The 21676-nt window shown below is 36.3% G+C and overlaps 1 protein-coding gene across 4 annotated transcripts in view; it reads right to left on the bottom strand.

The window, feature by feature from the left end:
* LOC18434208 (coatomer subunit beta'-1) overlaps nt 1–20298 on the bottom strand; it is a 28424-nt gene extending 8126 nt beyond the window's left edge. For all 4 annotated transcript variants that reach the window (XR_016056388.1, XR_016056389.1, XR_016056390.1 and 1 more), the window contains exons 1-21: nt 20034–20298; nt 19671–19691; nt 19434–19495; nt 16720–16774; nt 11594–11630; nt 11174–11499; nt 10916–11047; nt 10476–10624; nt 10250–10318; nt 9796–9946; nt 9584–9649; nt 9044–9232; nt 7753–7893; nt 7344–7418; nt 6954–7130; nt 6639–6730; nt 6440–6556; nt 1510–1624; nt 1231–1302; nt 848–1044; nt 614–707 (exon numbers count right to left, since the gene is read on the bottom strand). Coding sequence is in view for 1 of the 4 variants with exons in the window: in XM_088868096.1 (XP_088724222.1) it covers nt 614–707; nt 848–1044; nt 1231–1302; nt 1510–1624; nt 6440–6556; nt 6639–6730; nt 6954–7130; nt 7344–7418; nt 7753–7893; nt 9044–9232; nt 9584–9649; nt 9796–9946; nt 10250–10318; nt 10476–10624; nt 10916–11047; nt 11174–11499; nt 11594–11630; nt 16720–16774; nt 19434–19495; nt 19671–19691; nt 20034–20036 (2340 nt within the window). In the remaining 3 variants the exon portion in view is untranslated. The remainder of the gene's footprint in view (nt 1–613; nt 708–847; nt 1045–1230; nt 1303–1509; nt 1625–6439; nt 6557–6638; nt 6731–6953; nt 7131–7343; nt 7419–7752; nt 7894–9043; nt 9233–9583; nt 9650–9795; nt 9947–10249; nt 10319–10475; nt 10625–10915; nt 11048–11173; nt 11500–11593; nt 11631–16719; nt 16775–19433; nt 19496–19670; nt 19692–20033) is intronic.
* Nucleotides 20299–21676: the final 1378 nt, after the last annotated feature.

Below are 21676 nucleotides of genomic sequence, written 5' to 3'. Positions count from 1 at the left end.
GTTTGAATTTTATTTTTTATTTTTACAAATCCAAATTACTTGATATTTTAGGCGTGTGTTATTCAAAAATAGGTGAATCTACAAAAATATCAAAAAACAATTTTACTTGACATAAATTGATCAAAATACCCTCAAAAAGTTGGGGGGTATTTTGGTCAATTGTTTTTTCACGAATTATGTTTTTTATATTTTTATTAGATGCGCCTTGATGAGAAGAACACACTCCTAAAATTTCAAGTGATTTAGATTTGTAGAAAAAAAATTAAAATTCAAACACTATAAGACATCCGTGAGCGTCAGATTGGCCAGAAAATGGCCCATATTCAATCTGGGCCATTCGCGTACAGCAGTGACTCCCATATATATATATATATATATATATATATATATATATATATATATATATATATATATATACAAACATAGAATGTCGTGGTCCATTGTCTATTATACGCTTTCCGAAGTCCAAAGAAAAGCACAACAATGAATTGACTTAAACCGACATAGGGCACATGAAAGTAAAAGCCACGCAACTCAGGTCCTCCAAATTAAAAAACACAAAAGCAACGTTTGTACTGGAAACAAAGCCACAGTCATGGAATGTAAATCCCACCTTATTTAGGTCATTTTTCCAAATAGAGACTATCTCAGACACCTTGCTAGGTAAATAGGATCTTGCCATCAAAGCAGCCTCGGGGATCCTATTGCTGGAAAAGAAGAAAAGGGCAGTAGAAAATAACTTCAGGACGAGTAAATCGCAACTGTTTATGAGTATGCTTGATAGGCTCTGCGTGTGTGTGTGTGTGTGTGTGAGAGAGAGAGAGAGAGAGAGAGAGAGAGGTCTAACCTGTCCACCAACAATTGAAGGCAGTCTTCTAATTTACCGAGCATGAATAGACAAAGGAAGGCAACGTTGTTCTTCCCTTGCTCTTTAGCAAGTGAAGCAAGTTTCGACATTCCTTCAGCATCCCCCAGAGCAGAATAGAGAAGCAACAAACCACTGAAGTCCATTGCATGAGATAGACATTCCTCTGCCATTTCTAACTGCACCCAGAAAATAAGTGCAACTCAATGATAAATCATGGGATCCTCCTGATGTTTACAAAACCCAAATTCAAATTGTTCCAGAATTATACCCTCAAGGGGGAGAGCTAGATAAGAAAAACCTCCCCAAACTTCGTAAACAAGTAAGCTGATAATAGGCACTGGGCCGGAAGTAGGAACAAATACCTTTCCAGTAGACATAGCCAGTTCTCCCAACTGTTTCCACTTTGATTCACTCTGTACCTCTATAGCAATAGCCTGTTTTACCAATCCTGAGCAGTGGTTATCATCTAGGATATTTCCTCAAAGGAAGTTATTGTCTAGCAACTACATTATTTCAGACTACTACTTCAATCTCTTGAAGGGAAGAAAAGACATCACAGGATTTCTTGCATTAAGCCTTAGAACTTCAGAGGAACCATCCTGCACATGTGAAATAAAGAGCAAGATAGGAAGCAAACAAACCTTTGCAACCTCTAGCCTCCCAAGCTGTACTGCTAAATCAAATCTGTAATTAGGATCAGTGGCTACTTCCAAAGCATCTTCCAGCATGCCTCGGGTTTCCAAGAAGCGGGCCACACTACCACAGAAGAAGAAAAATTTAGCAGAGAGGAAACCAGATTCAATGGCCAATACAGCGATTTGGACTGTCCTCGAATATAAAAGCCTAAATAAATACTTTTTATGCCTACTTAAATGTACACAAACATAAATAGGAAAATCACTAGTAATATTATTAATGAAAATAAGAATAAAGTGCATAGAACAGCAATTGTACAATCAGTGATACATGTCATTGTAACATGGAATTGATAAATTATGGTTGATATCCCATATGTCCAGAACAACCCGATCTTCCTTTTCTAAATGACTGTAGCATCCTAAAGATAAGCATCTGGAAGAAATCAATTTCTATTATTTTGGTAAATAAAAGTGTATCTATTGGAAAAATAATAATACACATTAGACTAGATAGAAAATAGGGAATAGCATGAACATGGGGTTTGAGACAAAAAAAAATCTCAATGGGGATAGATCACAACATTTATTCACAGACAAACTTTCACTTGTTTAGATGTGCGCAATGTCATGAGTTCCAAACTCGCATATGATATTGCGCAAAGGAGTTCTTTGAAACATGTACTATTAGTTGGTCCTACACTACTTTTTCGTTATTGAAGGAACTAGATAAACTCACATGGCATTCTAGGTTGTAGTCTTAAAAGATGTAATATCAATACAAGTAGTAGATTTATGTGCAATCTACGTAGAAATGTAATGTGCAACAAATAAATATTAATCCTAAAATTAAATAGGAAACTGAAAAATATAACAGAAATACAAAATTAAAAGAACAGTTAAAAGAATCAACATTAGAATTATAAAATCATCAATTTGAAAAAACAATAAAGAATAGTTCTTTGTCACCTTCAATAATACATATATAATAGGGAAATATGACATACTAATATGTACGGAATATGATTTATAAATACGACATAATAGCTCAGATCTACTTTTTATTTAAATTACTTTTTTTAGTAACACTGGATATATTTCCCTAATTTTCTAAAAAATATCACGAGTCTCTTTAAGTATTTCATAACTCATTGTGGAAAATCTAGAAATTGGTCATAAATAAATTTTATAATGAAAACTCAGTTCATAAATGTAATTTAAAACCATTGAAAGATCGACAACTTGGTAGTAGAGTGATGAGGTTCAAAGGGTTATTTGCAAAAAATGATTATGTCACAAACCTTGGCAAAGGAATAGAAAACTTAGAAAAATATAAAAAAGCCAAGAACACTAAGAAAATAGTAAGGCTAGACTCAAGGCAAGAGAAGATAAAAAATGTCTTCAAACTCGCAAAAATGAGATAGGAGAAGTGTAGGGATTTAGATCATATTAAATATATTAAGAGAAGGATGAGAAGGTCAATGAAAGATGGAAAATTTATTCTAAAAATTTGTTAACTCGGGAAGTACAGCTTTAGGAGGGACCTTCAACATAAATAAGATTGTAGGTACTACAAAGTAAAAGAAGCTTTGAGAAAGACGAAGATAGAAAAGGCTTCGGAACTAGATGTTATACCTATATAAGTTTGTAAGTGCATGGGAGAGATTGGCATGTACTGGTTGACGAAGTTGTTCAACAAGATTTTGAGGGCAACGAAAATGTTTGACGAATGGAAAAAAATATTGTAGTACAATAACAAAGGAGACATAGAGTTATATGAAATATCGAGGGATCAAACTTATGAGCCACACTATGAAGCTGTGGGAGTGAGTGATTGAACAACAACTACAACATGAAATGAGTATATAAGCAAATCAATTCGGTTTTATGCCAAGGAGGTCAACCATTGAGGCCATTTTCCTACTCACAAACACAATTGATTGAGAAGTTTAGGAAGAAAAAAAAAAAACCTCTAAATGGTCTTTGTTGATTTAGAGAAAGCATACAATTGGGAACAAAGAGAGTTAGTTTTACGGGTGTTAGAAAGGAAAAAGTCTCTAGAGGATAGTCTAAAGACATTGACATGGTGCGGGATATGTATGACGGAGAGCTAACTAGTGGAGAGACAAGTGAGTCTTTAGAGACAATAGACCTACATCAGGGATCGGTGTTAAGTTCATATCTCTTTGGTTTGGTTGTAAACGAGTTAACTAGGCATTTATAGGATGACGTACTGTGGGGTATGTTGTTTGCGGATGACATAGCTTTCATTGATGAGACTAGAGACAACATCAACGCAAAGGTAAAACTTTGGAGGGATGCTTTAGGATCTAAAGATTTTAAAATTAGCCGGACTAAGACAATATATGCAATGCACGTTTAGTAAAAATAGAAGATTGATGCGAAGAAGTACCTAAAAGAGATTATTTTCGAGATTTTGGTCATAACCCATGAGAATAGAGAGATTGAGGAAGATGTCGCACATAGAATTAGAGCAAGGTGGATGAAGTGTAGATGTGCTTCTGGGGTCTTATGTGATCGTCGTATACCAATGAAATTGAAGGAGACGTTCTATAGGACAAGGTAAGACCAGCCATGCATCATAAGGAAAAATGTTGGGCAGTCAATAAACAACATATCTATAAAATGAGTGTGACTGAAATGAGGATGTTGAGATGGATGAATGGCACGACAAGAAATGATAGAACCCAGAATGAATACATAAAAAGGAACTTAAGGTAGCTCCAATAGGCGATCAAATGAGGAAGAATAGACTTAGGTAGTCTGGCCATGTATGCATAATCCTTGAACAACACCGGTTAGGAGGGGTGATTTGGTTCAAGTGGAAGGCTTTAAAATAGTAATGAAAAAGTTGAAAACGACATACATGGAAGTAGTAAGAAAAGAAATAATGATCTATGGTTTGACTGAAAATATGACCCTTGATAGAGCGGAATGGCGGAAAAAGATTTGTGTAGTCGACCTCAAATAATTGGAATAAGGCTCGGATGATGATGACAATGGTAGAAAATCTAGAAATTGCTCATAAATAAATTCTATGACAAGAATTCTGTTCATAAATGTAATTTAAAGCCATTGGCGCCAAAATCTAAGATAATAAAATATTTTAAATTATTATTATTTTTATTTTAAATATGTGTTAAATTCTTTAGGATTTAATAAACAATTCCTGTATCTAAAAAATTGAAAATTTATTCTAAACAAATTTTCAAAATGAAAAATTCATCTGAAAATATAAAGTTGTTTAAGTACTTGAAAAAAGGAAGAAATCTATGGTTTCATATTTCCTATTTTTTTTAAAAAAAGTTAACATGGTTTATGAGGGGAAAAAACAAAGATAGCTATTACAAATTCAACACAATTTTTAGAATATAAGAGAAGTATTACTAACAAGAAAAAGTTTATATAAGGCTGCAACCTTAAAATGTAGAATTACATATGCACTTCAAAAATACATTATCTAGACCGTCCATTTTTAAGATTTTCATATGTTTATAGATCTATTGGATTTTAACCATTTTTGGAGTTCAAAATTTTATAATTAGATATAAAAATAGATTTTCAGATAATCCTAAGAATTATTTATACCGAGGTCCAAAATTACATGTTATGGTAAAATTTGGAGGTGCACCTTAATTGGATTGTTTAAGGTTGCAACCTTATACAAACCACACCCTTACTAAAAGGCTTTAGTCATCAACTATTTTGATGTATAAAACCTATTTTTAATTATTTAATAATTTATTATAAAATCTAGAAATTTCACATAAACTAATTTCAAAACAAGAAATTTAATAAAATGATAGCGTCATTTATTTAAAAAAAAATTTAAAAAATTAAATAGACTATTTATTCATAAATGTAATTAGTCATAAACCAATTATTATTATTATTGTTGTTGTTGTTATTCTGACTAAAAGGCTTTAGTCATCAACTATTTTGATGCATAATACCTATTTTTAATATTTAATAATTTATTATAAAATCTAGAAATTTCACATAAACTAATTTCAAAACATGAAATTTAATAAAATGATAGCGTCATTTTTTTGAAAAAAATAAAAATAAATTTAAATAGAATATTTAGTCATAAATGTAATTAGTCATAAACCAATTATTATTGTTGCTGTTATCATTCTGAAATATTTATTATTGAAATAAACTCCAACATGGGCGGTCCCAAACTAGTCATCCTGGTCCCAAGCCTGGAGAAAGGAGGAGGGTTGTAGGGTAGATATCCAGCATAAAACTTTGCCACATCTTTTCATGAATCCTGAATGAATGGCGCAACATAATTTGTGAGCCAACCTCAAATAGTTGGGATAAGGCTCGGATGGTGATAATGATTTATTATTCAAACAGTGATCATTTAAAATATGTACTTAAATAAATATTTATTATGAATTAATATTATGCATTTTATAATATTTCTAAAATCTCTCAAAATACATTGATTTTCTTTATCCTATCCTAGAATGTCTCTATCCAAAAAGGATGGGATTTGCTTTTTTCTGAAAAATAGAAAGGCACCATAAATCATGCCCTAAACTTCTCTATTTACAGGTCTCATGCTCTATATCCTCTTTAAAGATAGGTTCCCTGTCTCTTCTTGCGGCATATAATGTAGTATAGATAATGCTGATACATGTATAGATAATGTAGTATAGATAATGCTGATACATGTATAGATAATGTAGTATAGATAATGCTGATACATGTATAGATAATGTAGTATAGATAATGCTGATACATATATAGATAATGTAGTATAGATAATGCTGATACATGTATAACTATCAAAAGTAATAATTTATTTTGTTTTTCCTTTATTGACACTTGCACAAAATAAAATATTATTGGTGCAGTAAAGTCTAGAAAATTAAATATCAGTTGAATGATGAGATATGAAATATACCTGTTGAGATGTTCCTTGGGAATCGAAGGCAGGACCTCATTTGCCCGTTCCAGGTCTCCACGTATGACAAGCGTCTTATATTCAATAAGACTCAGAAGCAAAGTGTAGCCCATAACACTTCATGCAAAATTAATCAGAATCATTAATCAAGCTTGAAAAAGTAGAATAGATATATAACCTAGACTCAAACCCCACTCACTTGAATTCTTTGTCAATAAGATACACCCTGCTCTGACTTGCAAGATAACCTAATAAGTACATGGGCCGGTCCAAGTGAAACATTGTAGTTACCTACATCAGTTATTCGATCCATACAGTTTCCAGTGAGAAAATTTTAAGGATATAACTTTAAAAATAAAAATAAAAAAGAGAGAGAAAAATTCAAGCACATATCATTCAAAGACACCTAGAAGATATATCCTACTAACTGTTTTTTAGAAGTTCTTGACATCAATGCCATTTAAAAACAAGAAAGAAAAATGAATGTAAGACGGAGATGAGAACACAAAATTACCTCACCACCAACACAGTAATTCAACCGCCAAGATGAATTATTATAGATAAAACAATCTCCGACCCAAATCCCAGTCCTGACCCGCTCATTTGTTTCATGAAGAAGTTCAAACGCATCCTGAACACCCTGCTCATCAACTGGTCGTCCACTATCTAAATGTGATGAAACAGCATCCCTCTGTAAATGCCAAAAGCATTCCATTCAGTTCTAAGTAGATCAACTATTCCCACGTAATGTTTTTTCTTAATTTTTTTGGGTTGTTTTTTCTTATTTTTCGAGATAAAAATGTATGCCTCGTTGTTTTAAAATGTAAGTCATAGATTGTGAAGAATGATAAATTGAAAGGCTATAGACAAGTCTTGAGGAGTTGGTGTGGGTCCATATTCTTACATTGTACTTCAGGATGTAGAATGAAATATCACTTGCAATGCAAACAAGATCACCACTATCAGCCCAATAGACATTCTGGATCACAACGAGAGCGTGGATTAGAGAGACCATAATTGTGGCTTAATAAAAAAGAAAAATCAAGTAATACTCAGCGGACTACAGAAAAACCCTAGTCCAGTAGGTAATCATCAGCCACTTTGTGAGGGACAGTGATGTACAGAGTGAGGTCCACCAATACAGGAAATGACCCCAGCCGTAGAATCCACTTCATATCCATTTCCATTCATTTTATTGGATGGTGATGATCCAGTGGACCATGGTTTTACCAGAGTCCATTTGAAGAAGCAATAAGCAGCCAAGAGAGAGAGAAACACCATACAATTTCTAAGAAGGAATTTATATAATTCACCTTTACATTAACATCAATACGTCTGATCAGCCTACATTCAGCCCAATCATAAAAGCAGATGAAATCATTCGAACACATAGACAGCAAGGTTCCACCAAAAATACGCTCAGCAGAAAATGCAGGTCTTATACTTTTCTTCTCCTGCAACACATCATATACTGTGAAATGTTAACACTTCACAGTTTACAAAGTCAAAACATCCTTAACAGCATATGGCTTATATTTTCCTGCATTATTGTTTGAATAAAAATAATAATTAATAAAACATCCTTAACAGCATACAACTTATATTTCCCTGCATTATTGTTTGCATAAAAATAGCCATTTTACTAGTGAAGCAATGGACAAGATCCAGAATTCCAGTTGAAACTTATTATTCATAAAATGGTTGTACGCAAGCCTAAAGAGGATGCAACTACCAATTTAGAGATATGGAAACAGGGAAAAGATTTTGTTCTGAGAAGACAACATGCCAGAAAGGTAGCCTGCACTCAACTATGTCATCAAAGTAGAAAAAAAAATCCTTTTCGCATCAGGTGGGTTTGAACTCAAAACCTCATATTGTTGGAATATAATTGAATTAAACTTGAAGCACGGCTCAAAAAATAGGTATAACAGAATGGATCAAGACTGGTCCATTTTCTTTTTACAATGGTAATGACCAGTTGTTAGAGGGGCTTACTTTTTGATGTCGGAAAAAACAACAGCAAATAGATAATACGTGAATGGCACTCGATGTTCTTCTTTTCTACGTTCTAAAACGAACAGGATGGTACATAATTTATTATTTCAAGCGTTATTAATTTCCTTTGTGCATCTAACCTGAAAGCAGACTTCTCAACTTAAGACGAGCATAAAGGAAAAAGAAACCAAGGTACTCAACGTATCGGAAAATGGAAAGAAATTTCCAGCAAACACAGAACCCCAAATAAATGCAGTCCAAAAGAGAGCCTCAAATCAATTTAGTTCATCAAACAGATGAGAGAATCATATTAGAGTAGAACCAAGCTTGTTCATGAGAAAAATGCCAACAGGTAATAAGGGGTTCATATGCCCAAACATTGACGAAAAATAATACTTCGAAAACTATCAAAGACCTAAAGGATTTGACTACTAAAATATTCCAAATGGAATTTAAAAGATAACGATAAATACAGAACTTGTTGATCATGCTATGATCCAAATATTTGAGAATGTTAAGTTGCTCCACATGAAACCTGAAAGAATGCAGCACACAGCCCCTCTTTTGAGGAAGTCCTATTTAAAAGGTACAGGTGAGAGAAATCTCAACCTGGAAGTTCTTGCTGAAGATCTTTACTCTTGAAGTGCTTTCTCTAACCGCACATTCTCCATCTGAAGACCATGCAAATTCCAAGGCAGATCCAAAAGATCTGTTTCTCCATGCTAGAGCTGTATAAATGATGTACTCTCCATCCCCGCAGACAACAACAAACCTCCCATTAGGGTTGTGCTTCAAACTCTGGAAACATAACAAATAAATAAGAGTCCAAAAGCGAATTAACACTCACAGTTAAAGAGTGTGCTGTGATTAGAATTCAACGAAAATTAATAACCAACAAAACCCAAGCCAAAAAGCAGCCATACTTCAGATGGATAAGAGAATGTAAATTGAAGAAATAGCTGCAGCAATGATCCCCTAAGGGATAGAACTCATATACCTCATCAAAAGCAACTGATAGTATCTTCCTATGATGGAAATTGGGAAAAAATTATCATGCACACAAATATTTATGCATAAATGGCAAGCATACAAATGCATGCACATACAGACAAATAGATACAGAAGTGCCTCAAAGAGATGAACACCTACTTGAGGATAGAGATCACAGCTTCCCAACTCCTTCACAGCAAGAGGTAGTCTTTCACCATCCGTAACCTGAGACATGGAATCCATTAATAATTAATAGGTCAACATGATCGGGAGAATGCATTTTCACTTTTTTTCTGGAAAAAGGGCACTTCACTTTCAATAAGTCATTACATACATATACAAGTCATATTGTAGCCAAGAAGAGTAGAAACCTCAAAATCAGCTGGCACAGACTTAATATTCACAGTTTGGATTTCATTATGCTTTGCCCAAATGACTTTGCCACTGCTATCCATGCTAGCAACTGGCTCTTCTCTCCCAATTTTTATCATAATGGTGCCTTCATCATATCCAATGACGACTCTGTTAAGAAACCAATAATACAATTTTTAATATACTTTGTTAATGAATCGAGAAAAGGGTAAGGTAATACTTCGCTATAAACAATTTGCTTTTCCAATTTATTCATCCAGCGAACAGTATGAATAATAAAAGAAAGCAATGCCATATACTAAATCCACCTAATAGTAAAGGAAAATAGAAGAAGGCAACCATGCAATGAAGAATGGTTGAAATCAAGGCATACAAATCCTACAGAAAGAGTAACAAACAAGAATCTGTACTCAAACGTAGAACCACAAGAAGAAGAATCCAGCTGATGCCTACCTATTGGAACCTTTCAAATATCCAACTGCCCAGACTCTTTCTAGACCATAATTCAATGTGTTCTCGAGCCTGTGGCAATTCCAGTCATTAAATACATCAGAGCAGTGGTGAAGATATAAAATATAGAAGAGATAATGTGCGTCTCAAAGAAGATGTTGCTTCAATTTTTTTATTTTTTTAATACGTTTCATATGATTGATTTTTTAAAGGAAAAATTCAGAAATACCTGTAAGTGGTTGAATGCCAAATGCGGACAGTCCCATCCTCAGAGCCTGTAATGATTATGGGAAGCTCAGGATGAAAACAAACAGCAGAGACATTGTGTGTATGTCCCTCCAGAGTCTGAACACAACTTTTCGTTTGATAGTCCCACACCTGCCCCCATGAAAATATAAAATCACTTGCTAAGTTCCCCAATTGAGAGACCATTTTTTCTCAAAGGGAAATATGCTTAAAAATTCATAATTCAATGGGTTTGTCGTGATGGGAAAATGGTGGAGCTCTGGAACCGGAAAAACGACAACCCAAATGGTCGATCTCACTCTTTTCATCACCATCGATCATTTCAAGGAGCCACAATGACCAAATGAACTATGGTTTTTTCCCGTAGTCCACAGGATTAAAATATGCTGCCCAGTTTCAAAAAGACAAGGATTAGGAGCACACCTTAGCAGTATGATCATCAGATCCTGTGATTAGGTATGGCCTATCACCTCCTGTGAAGTAATCGACACAATTTACCCCTTTCAAGTGTGCATCCAATGTGAAATTTGGATCTGGCGAACCCAGATTCCATATCTGGAATATAAAACATACAAGAGTATATCAAGAGTGGCTTACAAATGAGAATAAAAGAGCACTTAACATATTACTAAAAAAGGAGCCCACGGCTTGCGAAAAGCTAAGAAGCAACTGGAGTCAAACCTTTATACTACGATCCAGTGAAGCACTTGCAAAAGTATTTGTATCTTTTGGGTTAAAGGTGACTTGCATCACATAATGTGAATGCCCTTCAAAGATCTGAGTACATATCCAACCCTTTTCCCAGTCCCAAAGCTTGATAAGCATATCATCTGATGATGATAACACATACGGTAGTGTTGGGTGGACAGCGACACACCTGATGTAGTCTGTGTGTGCTTCAAACACTTTAACCTTATCCATAGTGTTATAGTTGTACACACGAATAATCATGTCATCAGCTCCAGCAACGATCCACTGTTTGCGAGCTATGAATTTTGCCGATCGCACTGCAAAACAAAAAATAAAAAGTTTGGTTTGGTAAGTACTATCTGTTCAAAGGACCAAGTCCAACAATAAGGCAGGAAAATGCATAGAGGATACCTGGTAATTCTGTAACCTCGAATGACTTTGCCATTGTCTGCAATATAATCATGAATTAATCATTCAATTAGAATTTTGTACTATTATAAGATGACAGTACCGGTTTGAACTTTAAAAAGACCAAAGAACTTTTTTAACCATTGACAGAGAAAGAGAGCAAAGAAATATCACACAAGAACAAAGACAAATCATATTAGATAACCCAGAAGCATTATCGTTACATATACATGAGAACATTTACTGCCACTTGAGTAGCACGTGATCACTATGGAATAGTCTAGAGAAATCTAGAGAAACTTCTTTTTTCTTAAAAACGATCTAGAGAAATGCAAAGCATAGGAAGGATATAGCAATCCTATGATTTGACAAGTGATTTGAAGAATGTAACCTCAAACTGCCCTAACATACAAGGTGCCAGCTTCAACTTAGGTGGCTACCAACTTCATACAAGGCTCTCCCAGGAGGACTACCTTCAGCATTGGGAATACGAATTCTAAATGTTGCTTTTATGTGAAGATGAGCTAATCACTTGATTGTCTTCTGGTTCTATGCTCATTTGACAAGGCATTTGGAACTTTAACCTCAACCAGCTTATCATGTTATGAGGTGTGATTCCTTCACAAATAATGAACTCCTAAAAGCCTAAAACAGTTGGAAATCACACCCTTCTCATCCGAAATGCCTCACCTCATTGAAGCTTTTGTCAATTGATTAGATCCAAACAAGTGGAATTTGAGAGTTGCCACTATAGAGGAGACTTAGAGAGTCAGTTTGGGACAGTAATAGACATTTGGAGAGTGCCTCATGGCAATGGTTATTGAGCAGTTCCGTGGTATGGGTGCTCTGGACCTGATCTGCAGTTGAGAGATGATGAGTTTAGACCCTGTCTTAAGTGGTTCCTTAAAAATTAAACTTCGATGGCAGCTCTCACGAGCCTAGGTCCCTTTCAGTGCCTTCTTTTAGGAATCCATCAAGCAGAGGTGCCTTCTCAGGACTTTTAGGGATGGGGAACACAACGATATCTAAGTGCCTTTCCGATGCCCAAGTCCTAAGAGCCTAGATCCTATGACAGCTAGAATTTTTATTTCTCTATACGCTACACTTAGATGGCAGCTTCAGGTCCCCTTCAGATGCCTTCAGTACCAGCTGGGGAGGCATAGTGAGCCTTATCTAGATCTTTAGGGACGGTGAACACTAATGACAGGTGCACTAAGCCCTTGCTCATCAGCCTTCACATTATTAGCCAGTCTCTTGATGCTCCTCTCATATGGAAGGTGATTCTCCAAATGTAATTCAAATTTGGAAAAAAATTACCTTGCCTATGGATCTGTGCAGTTACGATCGGTGTTGAAGAATTGGGCGAGTCCACCGAGATTTGCCAAAGTCACCCGTGCTGAGGCCGGAAAGATACACCTGGGAACCAGCCGAGTCTGGCTGCTTCACATTATTTATTGTTTCTTTAGTTGGACTTGGCTGAGTCTCCAACAGACTCGGAGACTCAACCCAGTACCATCAGACCTGCCTCAGGCTCGGGACCCTAGAGAAATTGACGTGAGTCCATGTTTCCTAACAATGGTTATGATATAGGAAATTTAAGAAATCAACAGATAGCGGCCTGCATCCTTCCAGCAGCTCATCAGAATAACCAACTCAGAAGCTCATGCACTTACCAGGAGGGGTATTGGCCAAAATTCCTATTTGTGCAAGGAGACATACATTTTTTCTATTCCAATATCTGTATGACCCTATTATAGATTTTCGATACGTAAGCAACTTGTTGGTGCAACTAGATGTACAAACGTTTTTACTTGTCTGCCTGTAATACCTCGTATAGCAATGAGGTATCAACCTCTAAAACTTTGCCAATTTCCTACTAAATTCCCAGAACACATAACTGTCCCACCTATCACAATACTACTAACATTGAACACCCAACCCAAGAGAGTGTCATCCCAAGGCTCAAAACATGTCTTCCATTATTTCAAAATTTCAATATTATGGGGCCAGGTCCGGTAACTTCCACACAAAATAGCAAATGAAGAATTAGACCCATTATTTTTTTTTAACAGGTTAACTTTGTATTAAAAACTCAAAAGCATTGTACAAAAAATACCCCCTCGAACAGGGCAGGACACCCACTATAAGTGGGATATACAAAGTTAGGTACAAAAATAGCCCCCTTGAATGGGGCAGAACACCCTCTCAAGTTCGGATGTTCACAGATAAGTACATAGGAATTAAAGAAGTGGTACAATACAACAATGGAGCTAGCAGAAAAGGGAACCCCTAGCTCAAAAATCGGTTGCGGCGGGGATGTTCACAGACTCCTTCCCTGGCTAGGGCATCGGCAACAGCATTGGCTTCGAACCAAGTGTGCTTCCACAAGACATGCAGGTCCCTGCAGATATGAGCAATTTCATTGAAGTACTGGGCCAGTATCCATGGGTAGAGAGTTTTCCCAGATGCCCAAGCAATGACACTTTTGGAGTCTCCCTCGACAACGAGCGAAGAACAGCAACTGGAATTGAAGTTCCTGAGACCCTCTAGGAGGGCAAGAGTCTCGGCTGTGTTGGAATTAGCAGCACGAGTAGATTTGGAGAAGGAGAAGAAGGTCTGTCCATTATGGTCCTGGTAGATTCCCCCTATCCTTGCTGGACCCGGTTGCCAAGCAAGCAACCGTCAAAATTCAGTTTTATGTGCCCAGGCACCGGAGGCAACCAAAGGGAGGCCCGAGGGATTCAGGTAGGCTGGAAAATCAGCAAATTCTCCCAGTTCTGAATGGAACTCCATGATGGGACAATGCTTGAATAGGGCAATGTTTTTGGCCCAAAAAATGGTCGGGCCTTTCACTCGAGACTTAAGGGCTTCGGGTGGGTGACGTCCCCCCTAAAAATACGATAAATGCGCTTTGTCCAGATGACCCAAAGAAGGGCCACAACGGACACTTTCCACATACGGATCCCTGATTTGGCCCAAGGGAGAGGCAATAGGGAAGTGACGAAACAAGGGATGGACCTGGGAGTAACCCAATTCCAATTGAATAACTGAAGGAGGTCCTCCCAAAGGTCCCCAGCCACTCTGCAGTGGATAAGCAGATGTTCATTGGTCTCTTCAGCCACATTACACATTGAGCAACAGCTCGCTAATGACATGCCCCTTCTTTGGAGCTGGTCCACGGTAAGGGTTCTTTTGGCTATCAGGATCCAACTAAAGAACTGAATTTTAAGGGAGGCTAAGGAAGACCAAGCTTTGGAGGTAACTGGAGGGATAGGGGTCAGGGGGTTAGAAGCAAGGAGGAGCTGATTATAGAAAGAGGAAACCAAGAACAGGTCCGAGGAAGCAGAAGCCCGGATGAGCTTATCCTCCCCTTGGTGTGGAAGAAAGACATAGTGGAGTAGGCAGGCCAGGGCTAGGAAGTTCTCGATTTCATGGTCACTATTCAAGAAGGCCTCTCCGAGAGTCGGGGTTCCATACTCTGGAAGAGTCCAGGAGGATGAACTGGGAGGCCACAGATGCCTCGCCATCTCGAGCAATGAGGACAAGGTTGGGGAAGAGATCTTTGAGAGGAGTATGAATTAGACCCATTATTATCACTTGAGTCATAGAGTATTTTGAGAAAAACCCCAAATTCGAAATGCTTTGACAAGAAATGAACAATGGTTCTCTATGGCCCATCCCCATCAGAAGATTTGTGCTCCGATTTCTAGACACCAATGCATAGACGAAGAATATCTTAGAGCTTTCCCGTACAAATTTCCTAATCAATAATACTTTGAGAAACGATATCCAAATTATGCAAACCTACTTTGAGAAACGGTATCCAAACAGACAAAGTTCCTCTACTTCTATTTAACCATCTATAGAAAACTGCAGCATCCTATTCTTTGTGCTTCCCTTTTATTTTTTTGGATTTATTTCACAATCTATTCAACCTTTTTTTTTTATCTGATATGTAAGGTGGGTTTGAACCCACTACCTAAAGGTTGCAAGAATAAGCACCTTCAAATTAAGTGGGGTTAGAAACCTTTCTGTCTTTTCAACCACACAGCTCTTTATCAAGCCAACCTACTGCATATATCCATAGAAATTTCTTCGCTCCCACTTCCATTGAGTCGAAGATACTATGGACATGTTGGAAACTTTCTTACCCTTCTGTCCAGCTTGGCTTTACCAGCAGAATCTCCCTTCCCGTGAAACAGCACCACCCTCTTGCATCTTCACCTTTCTGCACACAGAACTATCTTCCTGGCCTTGGAGGATGACATAAAGTTCAAAGCCACTAAATGCATTGCCCGTTGCATTATGTTTCTACGGATGCCCATATTTTTATCTCTATATTTTGTTGACATGCTCCTTGTGAAAAAAAAGTGTGCAGATTTTATGTTAAGATGTATAGAAGGTGCATTTTATTTCGTTTCAGGTCTCAAAACCAGTTTCTAAGAATAACATGTTATGCTTTCATATTTCGTTTCAGTATTCTGTAATTTGATCAATTTCTTAAGATACATTATGAAGCTCAAAATCATCGACTTACCAGTTGCGTTGACTTTTGATAACCACAACTGTTTGGTATGGATTTAAGGAATGGACAAATTCATTCTAGTGTATGTGGACGGTGATTTCAAAAGGAAAGCTGCATCCACTCTTTCGAGTCACAGGAGAGTCAAGATCTATGAAAATATAAAAGGTTAAGTCTAAATGTTATCCATGAATATATTTCTGGCTTCTGGTCACATCAATAATCTTCCTGATCCTATGTTCCAAATTCCAAGATGGAACTGATGATGATCTGTTATTTGGGAAAAACAAGATGATCTAGAACGCATCATATCTTTCAAAGTAGGAGAGAGAGAGATAGAGAGAGAGAGAGAGTAAGAAGAAGAAGAAGAAGAAGGAACCCCATACGGAAAAACTTTAGTTCAAGTAAAAATGAATTTACAAAAACAGACAAAGCCAAATGAAAAGGAAATTTCGGCAGGAAACCTCGTTGAAGATTTGATATAGGTTCATTACAACCACAAGCCTAAAAGTCATAATCACGCAGCACATGCAGTAAAATTGAAAAATGCATTCTGTAAAGCAAAACGGACAGAATTGACAAAAAGTACAAAATATAATTCCCATGCCTGAGACTGGTAGTTCCAGATGCACACGCTTCCAGAATAGAGACTCGCAAGAATCCTGCAAAAAGGAACCTCAGCAATTTAGCAAAGGAAAAAGTGGATATGCACAATCAAAATACAAGGAACAATATAACATTCTTAAACAAGAGAAGACACTGTCATACATCTCACCGGATGAATTATATCCAACAAGGTGGGTACAATGAGAAAGGAAAAGGAAAATATGTGCCACATGCAGACACCCAAAAGAACAAAAAAATAATAATACATATATTCCAAAATAAGATATGACATCATAGAGCTGACAAACACATATCCTCATAATGGTTCTGAAGTGATAAGAAAAAGGCATTGGCACCAAGAATGCAATAAGTTAATATCATATTTATATTTGCTTTGCTGCTCTTGAAAGGAAGGCCAGAATTTTAGACAATGAAACAAGGGTCAGACTTAATAAATGATTAAATGGTCAACCTGTGGTTGTGATCACCCGGAGTTTATGACTTTCAAGAGACACTGGCTTTTGGGCTGATGTCATGCCACATGTGCCCAATCAAAGATTACACCATAGGTGGGAAGTAGGTCTCACATGAACTATGTTCTATAGCATCTGTTCAAATAGATTTCATAAGGAAAACTTGTCAGGACTTAATCCATTCAAAATGGTTACCTGAAAAAATGGTTCCGTGAAATGCTTCTGCGGTTCCTCCAAAAATGTCTAACCTAATGGACCAGTCCTGAGATGTCATGAGCATGTCCGATGTTTGAAAATGAGATGCCTACAATTGTGACCAGGTTTTATCGAGGCATGTGAAAGGCATGCATAGCATCATCTCTCCCTAACAAGAAAGCTCCATGAGTGGCAGACAAATTCTAGAATCTAGATTGTGCCTGGGTGGCCGATAAGGTAATTAGTTCTAAAGATAGCAGTGGTAGTATGGGTAGATCAACAAACGGGAGTTGTGTCATATCACATCTAGAGGGTATTATTGCGAAATTAGGTTCCTCTAATGATATTGATCTATAGTTTCCAAATGTTGGGCTTTAGGTCGTTCGTAAGTTGGAACTTTTTAATGTGGTAAGTTTGGATATGCCTCGTTTCAGTGTTTTTGACTCATAGTCACACCAGTTTTATCAAATGCAGCTGCAGAGCATTACGCAGCCACACTAAGATGGAGGGGCCCATGGCCACTCCGCTTCAACCAAGCTGGCGGGCACACGTCATATGCCCACCTAGGCAGCTGCATCAAGGCAAACCCATGTGGGCCTGCAGCTGCATCTTTCGCCCTGCTTCTGGGTAATAATATAGCCTACGAGCAGATTTATGTTGGTCCTTTTTCCAACCCAAGAAATGAGCAATTTATTTATTTATTTATTTTTGGGGGTGGGGGTGGCCTGGTGGGGAGTGGTTGGTGGTTTATAGCCAACCCACTTAGAACCAAAATAATTTGATTCCAAGGGGATTACAATATTAAATCCAATCCATTTAAAATTGAATTTTTTGATTTCGATAGTATGAGCAAACTCATACCATTTTTCAGCAACTCTTCGAAATGATTTCGAGATCTCCTTGGAAGAATTTCAGGTGCACAATATTTACTTAAAGAAAACAAAAAAAAACAGGCACACAATATCAAGTTATCAACTCATCGAGGATTTTGAAGGCGATTGCACCAAGAAATTGAAATTCATTTTGTTTTTCTTTTGGCAGATTTTATTGCTTTTGTTTTTATGTCATTGTTCTTGGTCTTGAAACTTTTTAGTTTTTCACCAAGTACGTAGTATTGGATCATTTTATTTACATGCTAATTATATGAGAGAAAGAAAATATCTGTATTACTCTATCAGAGCCTGAGACAACGTATATACTAAGAGAAAAATACTAAACTAAAATGGCTACTATCATGTAGGTTACATATTTAGTTTCTTCTTCGTACTCTTACAGGATTTTATTTTAAAAATATATATTTGTTACCCACTTAATAACTGATGCACCCTCATCCAGCTACACAGCGCATCAGACCCCCTAGCGCCTCAAGCCGTATCCCACATTTGATAACGTCGAGTTCCACTTTAGAATATTTCTATTTAGGTTGAATTAGATATCTACAAATCAGAAAAAGCTTTGTAGTAATTTCACATTTAGATTTAATTTAATTTTTAGGGCATGAGTGGGTCCAGAATATAAATGATAGGGTCCCATTTGAACAAATGCGCATGTGCAAGAGTACTTTGCAAATTGAAAATTTATTCCAAGGATGTTGTGCTCTCTTTCCTATCTTCTATCACAAAGTACATAATTTCTAAGGATAGGACTTGTTTATATGCTGAAGCGTATGGATTGCATCACTGAGTTAATTGCCATGACTAACTTCTATATTATGATTCTAGCAGGATCCAAAGTTATTCTAAGAGACTGAAACCATAGAAAGCAATATTGCTTTCCAATTCCCTATCAGGTGTGAGAGACTCTATAAGGCACTAGTTTCCAATGCAACATCAAATGACGAGGACAAGCTCATAATTGACAGGAAATTAAGCAATTTACAAGCAGTCACCAAAAATATTGCAATGCCAAATGTATTAGTAGTTATGAACATATCTGTTGCAGTTATGACGGAATAAGAAAACCACATGGATACCCAGACACCACATTAATTTCATACCATAAAGCATGCAATTTGAAAATATTTAGAGTAACATAAAAATAAATTTACCATGGTTCTGTCGGATGCAGATCAACAGATTTTACCCTTTCAGACCTTTGGGCAAGTTTTTTCTGGAAAGAAAAATTTCAACCCACAAAATCCAATAAGTAACCAATTGAACATAAAGGAACAAATCAATAAAAAAAACAGAAAATGAACACTTCAACCAAAAATGGTCCATGATTGAATAATTCAAGCACAAACAACCTATGCAAAATTTGAAGAGAAATTTAAGAAAAAAGGTACCTTGATTTCGAGTCTGAGAGGCTGTTGCAGATAATAAATCAAGAAAGAAGACACAAAAGAGGAGCAATCCGTTAGTCTTCCATCGCAAAACCAGATCCAAATCAATAATCAAATTAAGAAGATCCAACCATTTTTAGACCTGATCAATTCAAATTACACCTAAACATCATATAATTCCTTAACAATGAAGATCATTCTCAGTATAATTGAGTGTAATTTCCACGGATTCCAATAAATCAAACTCCAAAAATGAAGCCTTTCGCCAAATCAGAAGCATTTGCGCGAGATCTAGTCCCATCTTAGAGAAAACAACTTTCTTACAGAGAAATGTTAAACTGATATCGGATATGAGATTGCACTTACCATGGTTGATTCTGAGCCTCTGCAATTGATTAGAGAGAAGTCCGAAAGAGAGAGGAGTAGATCACGGTCCAAAAAACCCTAAAATTGCAGAGTGAAGCTCATATACGCATAGGACGCGCTTTAGTATCTGAAAAATCAGCCGGGTATATAAAAACCAGCCTCAGATCACTCCCTCACAAAATAAAATGAATGAGAGAGAGAGAGAGGCGTTGTTGCTTGGAGTGCTAAAAACTTTGGAGAGACGGCACGAACGCGCTCGTGTCTTGAAAATTGGAGAGAGAGAGAGAGAGAGTTGAAACTTAGTGAGATAGACAACCTTAGTGAGACAGAAATGTACTTAGAGAGAGAGAGATAAATAAATGTACTTAGAGAGAGAGAGAAATGAACTTAGAGAGAGAGAGAAATGAACTTAGAGAGAGAGAGAGAGAGAGAGAGAGAGAGAAATGAACTTAGAGAGAGAGAGAGAGAGAGAGAGAGAGAAATGAACTTAGAGAGAGAGAGAGAGAGAGAGAAATGAACTTAGAGAGAGAGAGAGAAATGAACTTAGAGAGAAAGAAATAAATAAATGTACTTAGAGAGAGAGAAATAAATGTACTTAGAGAGAGAGAGAAATGTACTTAGAGAGAGAGAGAGAGAGAGAAATGAACTTAGAGAGAGAGAGAGAGAAATGAACTTAGAGAGAGAGAGAGAGAGAAATGAACTTAGAGAGAGAGAGAATGAACTTAGAGAGAGAGAGAAATGAACTTAGAGAAAGAGAGATAAATAAATGCACTTAGAGAGAGAGAGAGAAATGTACATAGAGAGAGAGGTTTTCTTGCTCTTAAGTTAACCGGAGGGGTGAAATATAACCATGGGAGTGAGTTAGCTAACCTCCGTTGTTTTTTGAGAGATGACTAAAATACCCTTTTGATTTTTACTTGTGTGTTCGCAAAACCTAACCGGAACAATTAAGCAGTTCAACCTGCTTAGTAGGTAAATTGGCCAATTCTCAGGCAAGTCCTTAGCAGTCAAAACAATAGGTTGCAAAAATTAGAAAAAATGCAAAATAAAATCTAATAAAATATACAAAGTATATTTAAATAATGATTATACAAAATACATCCAAATGAAATTGAAAATTAATTTTAAAAAATAGATTTTTAAATAATCGATTTGTACTTACGGGTATTTTAAAATTTTATAAATAAGATGGAAAAATATAAAAAGTAAGTATTAGTGACCAAAACAATTTCTAATATTTGCCATAATAATAAAAAATATCAAAAAATATATTACAAACAAAAATTCTTATTTTTCAGATTTTATATAAATTTTTTTAATTACCAAAACCAACTGAAACCGGAAACGGCTATTAGCCAGTTCGGATCTAAACGGGCAGTTTTCGGTTAGATCGGCCAATTTTTCTAACTTTGGTTGTCATGCAAGGTTAAGAAAATTGAAAATCGATCATCAAGGGATAGGATCCGTTATCGTTTTGTAGTGGGGTGAAGGAAAATCATGGTCAAGAGGAAAAAGAGAAAATAAAATAAAAATATAAAAACTAACATGATATTTTCAAGGACACGGTTTATACGAGTCGATGTAGAAATGAGTCACCTCTTAAAAATCTATTTTTGAGATGGATTTTTGGATTTAAATTTTAA

This window comes from Amborella trichopoda, chromosome 5 (assembly GCF_054954075.1).
Source record: "Amborella trichopoda isolate Santa Cruz 75 chromosome 5, AtrichopodaSantaCruz75HAP2 v2.0, whole genome shotgun sequence".
NCBI classification, from domain to species: Eukaryota; Viridiplantae; Streptophyta; class Magnoliopsida; order Amborellales; family Amborellaceae; genus Amborella; species Amborella trichopoda.
Note: the sequence above shows the minus strand (reverse complement) of the source record. Positions and strands in the feature narration are given on the sequence as shown.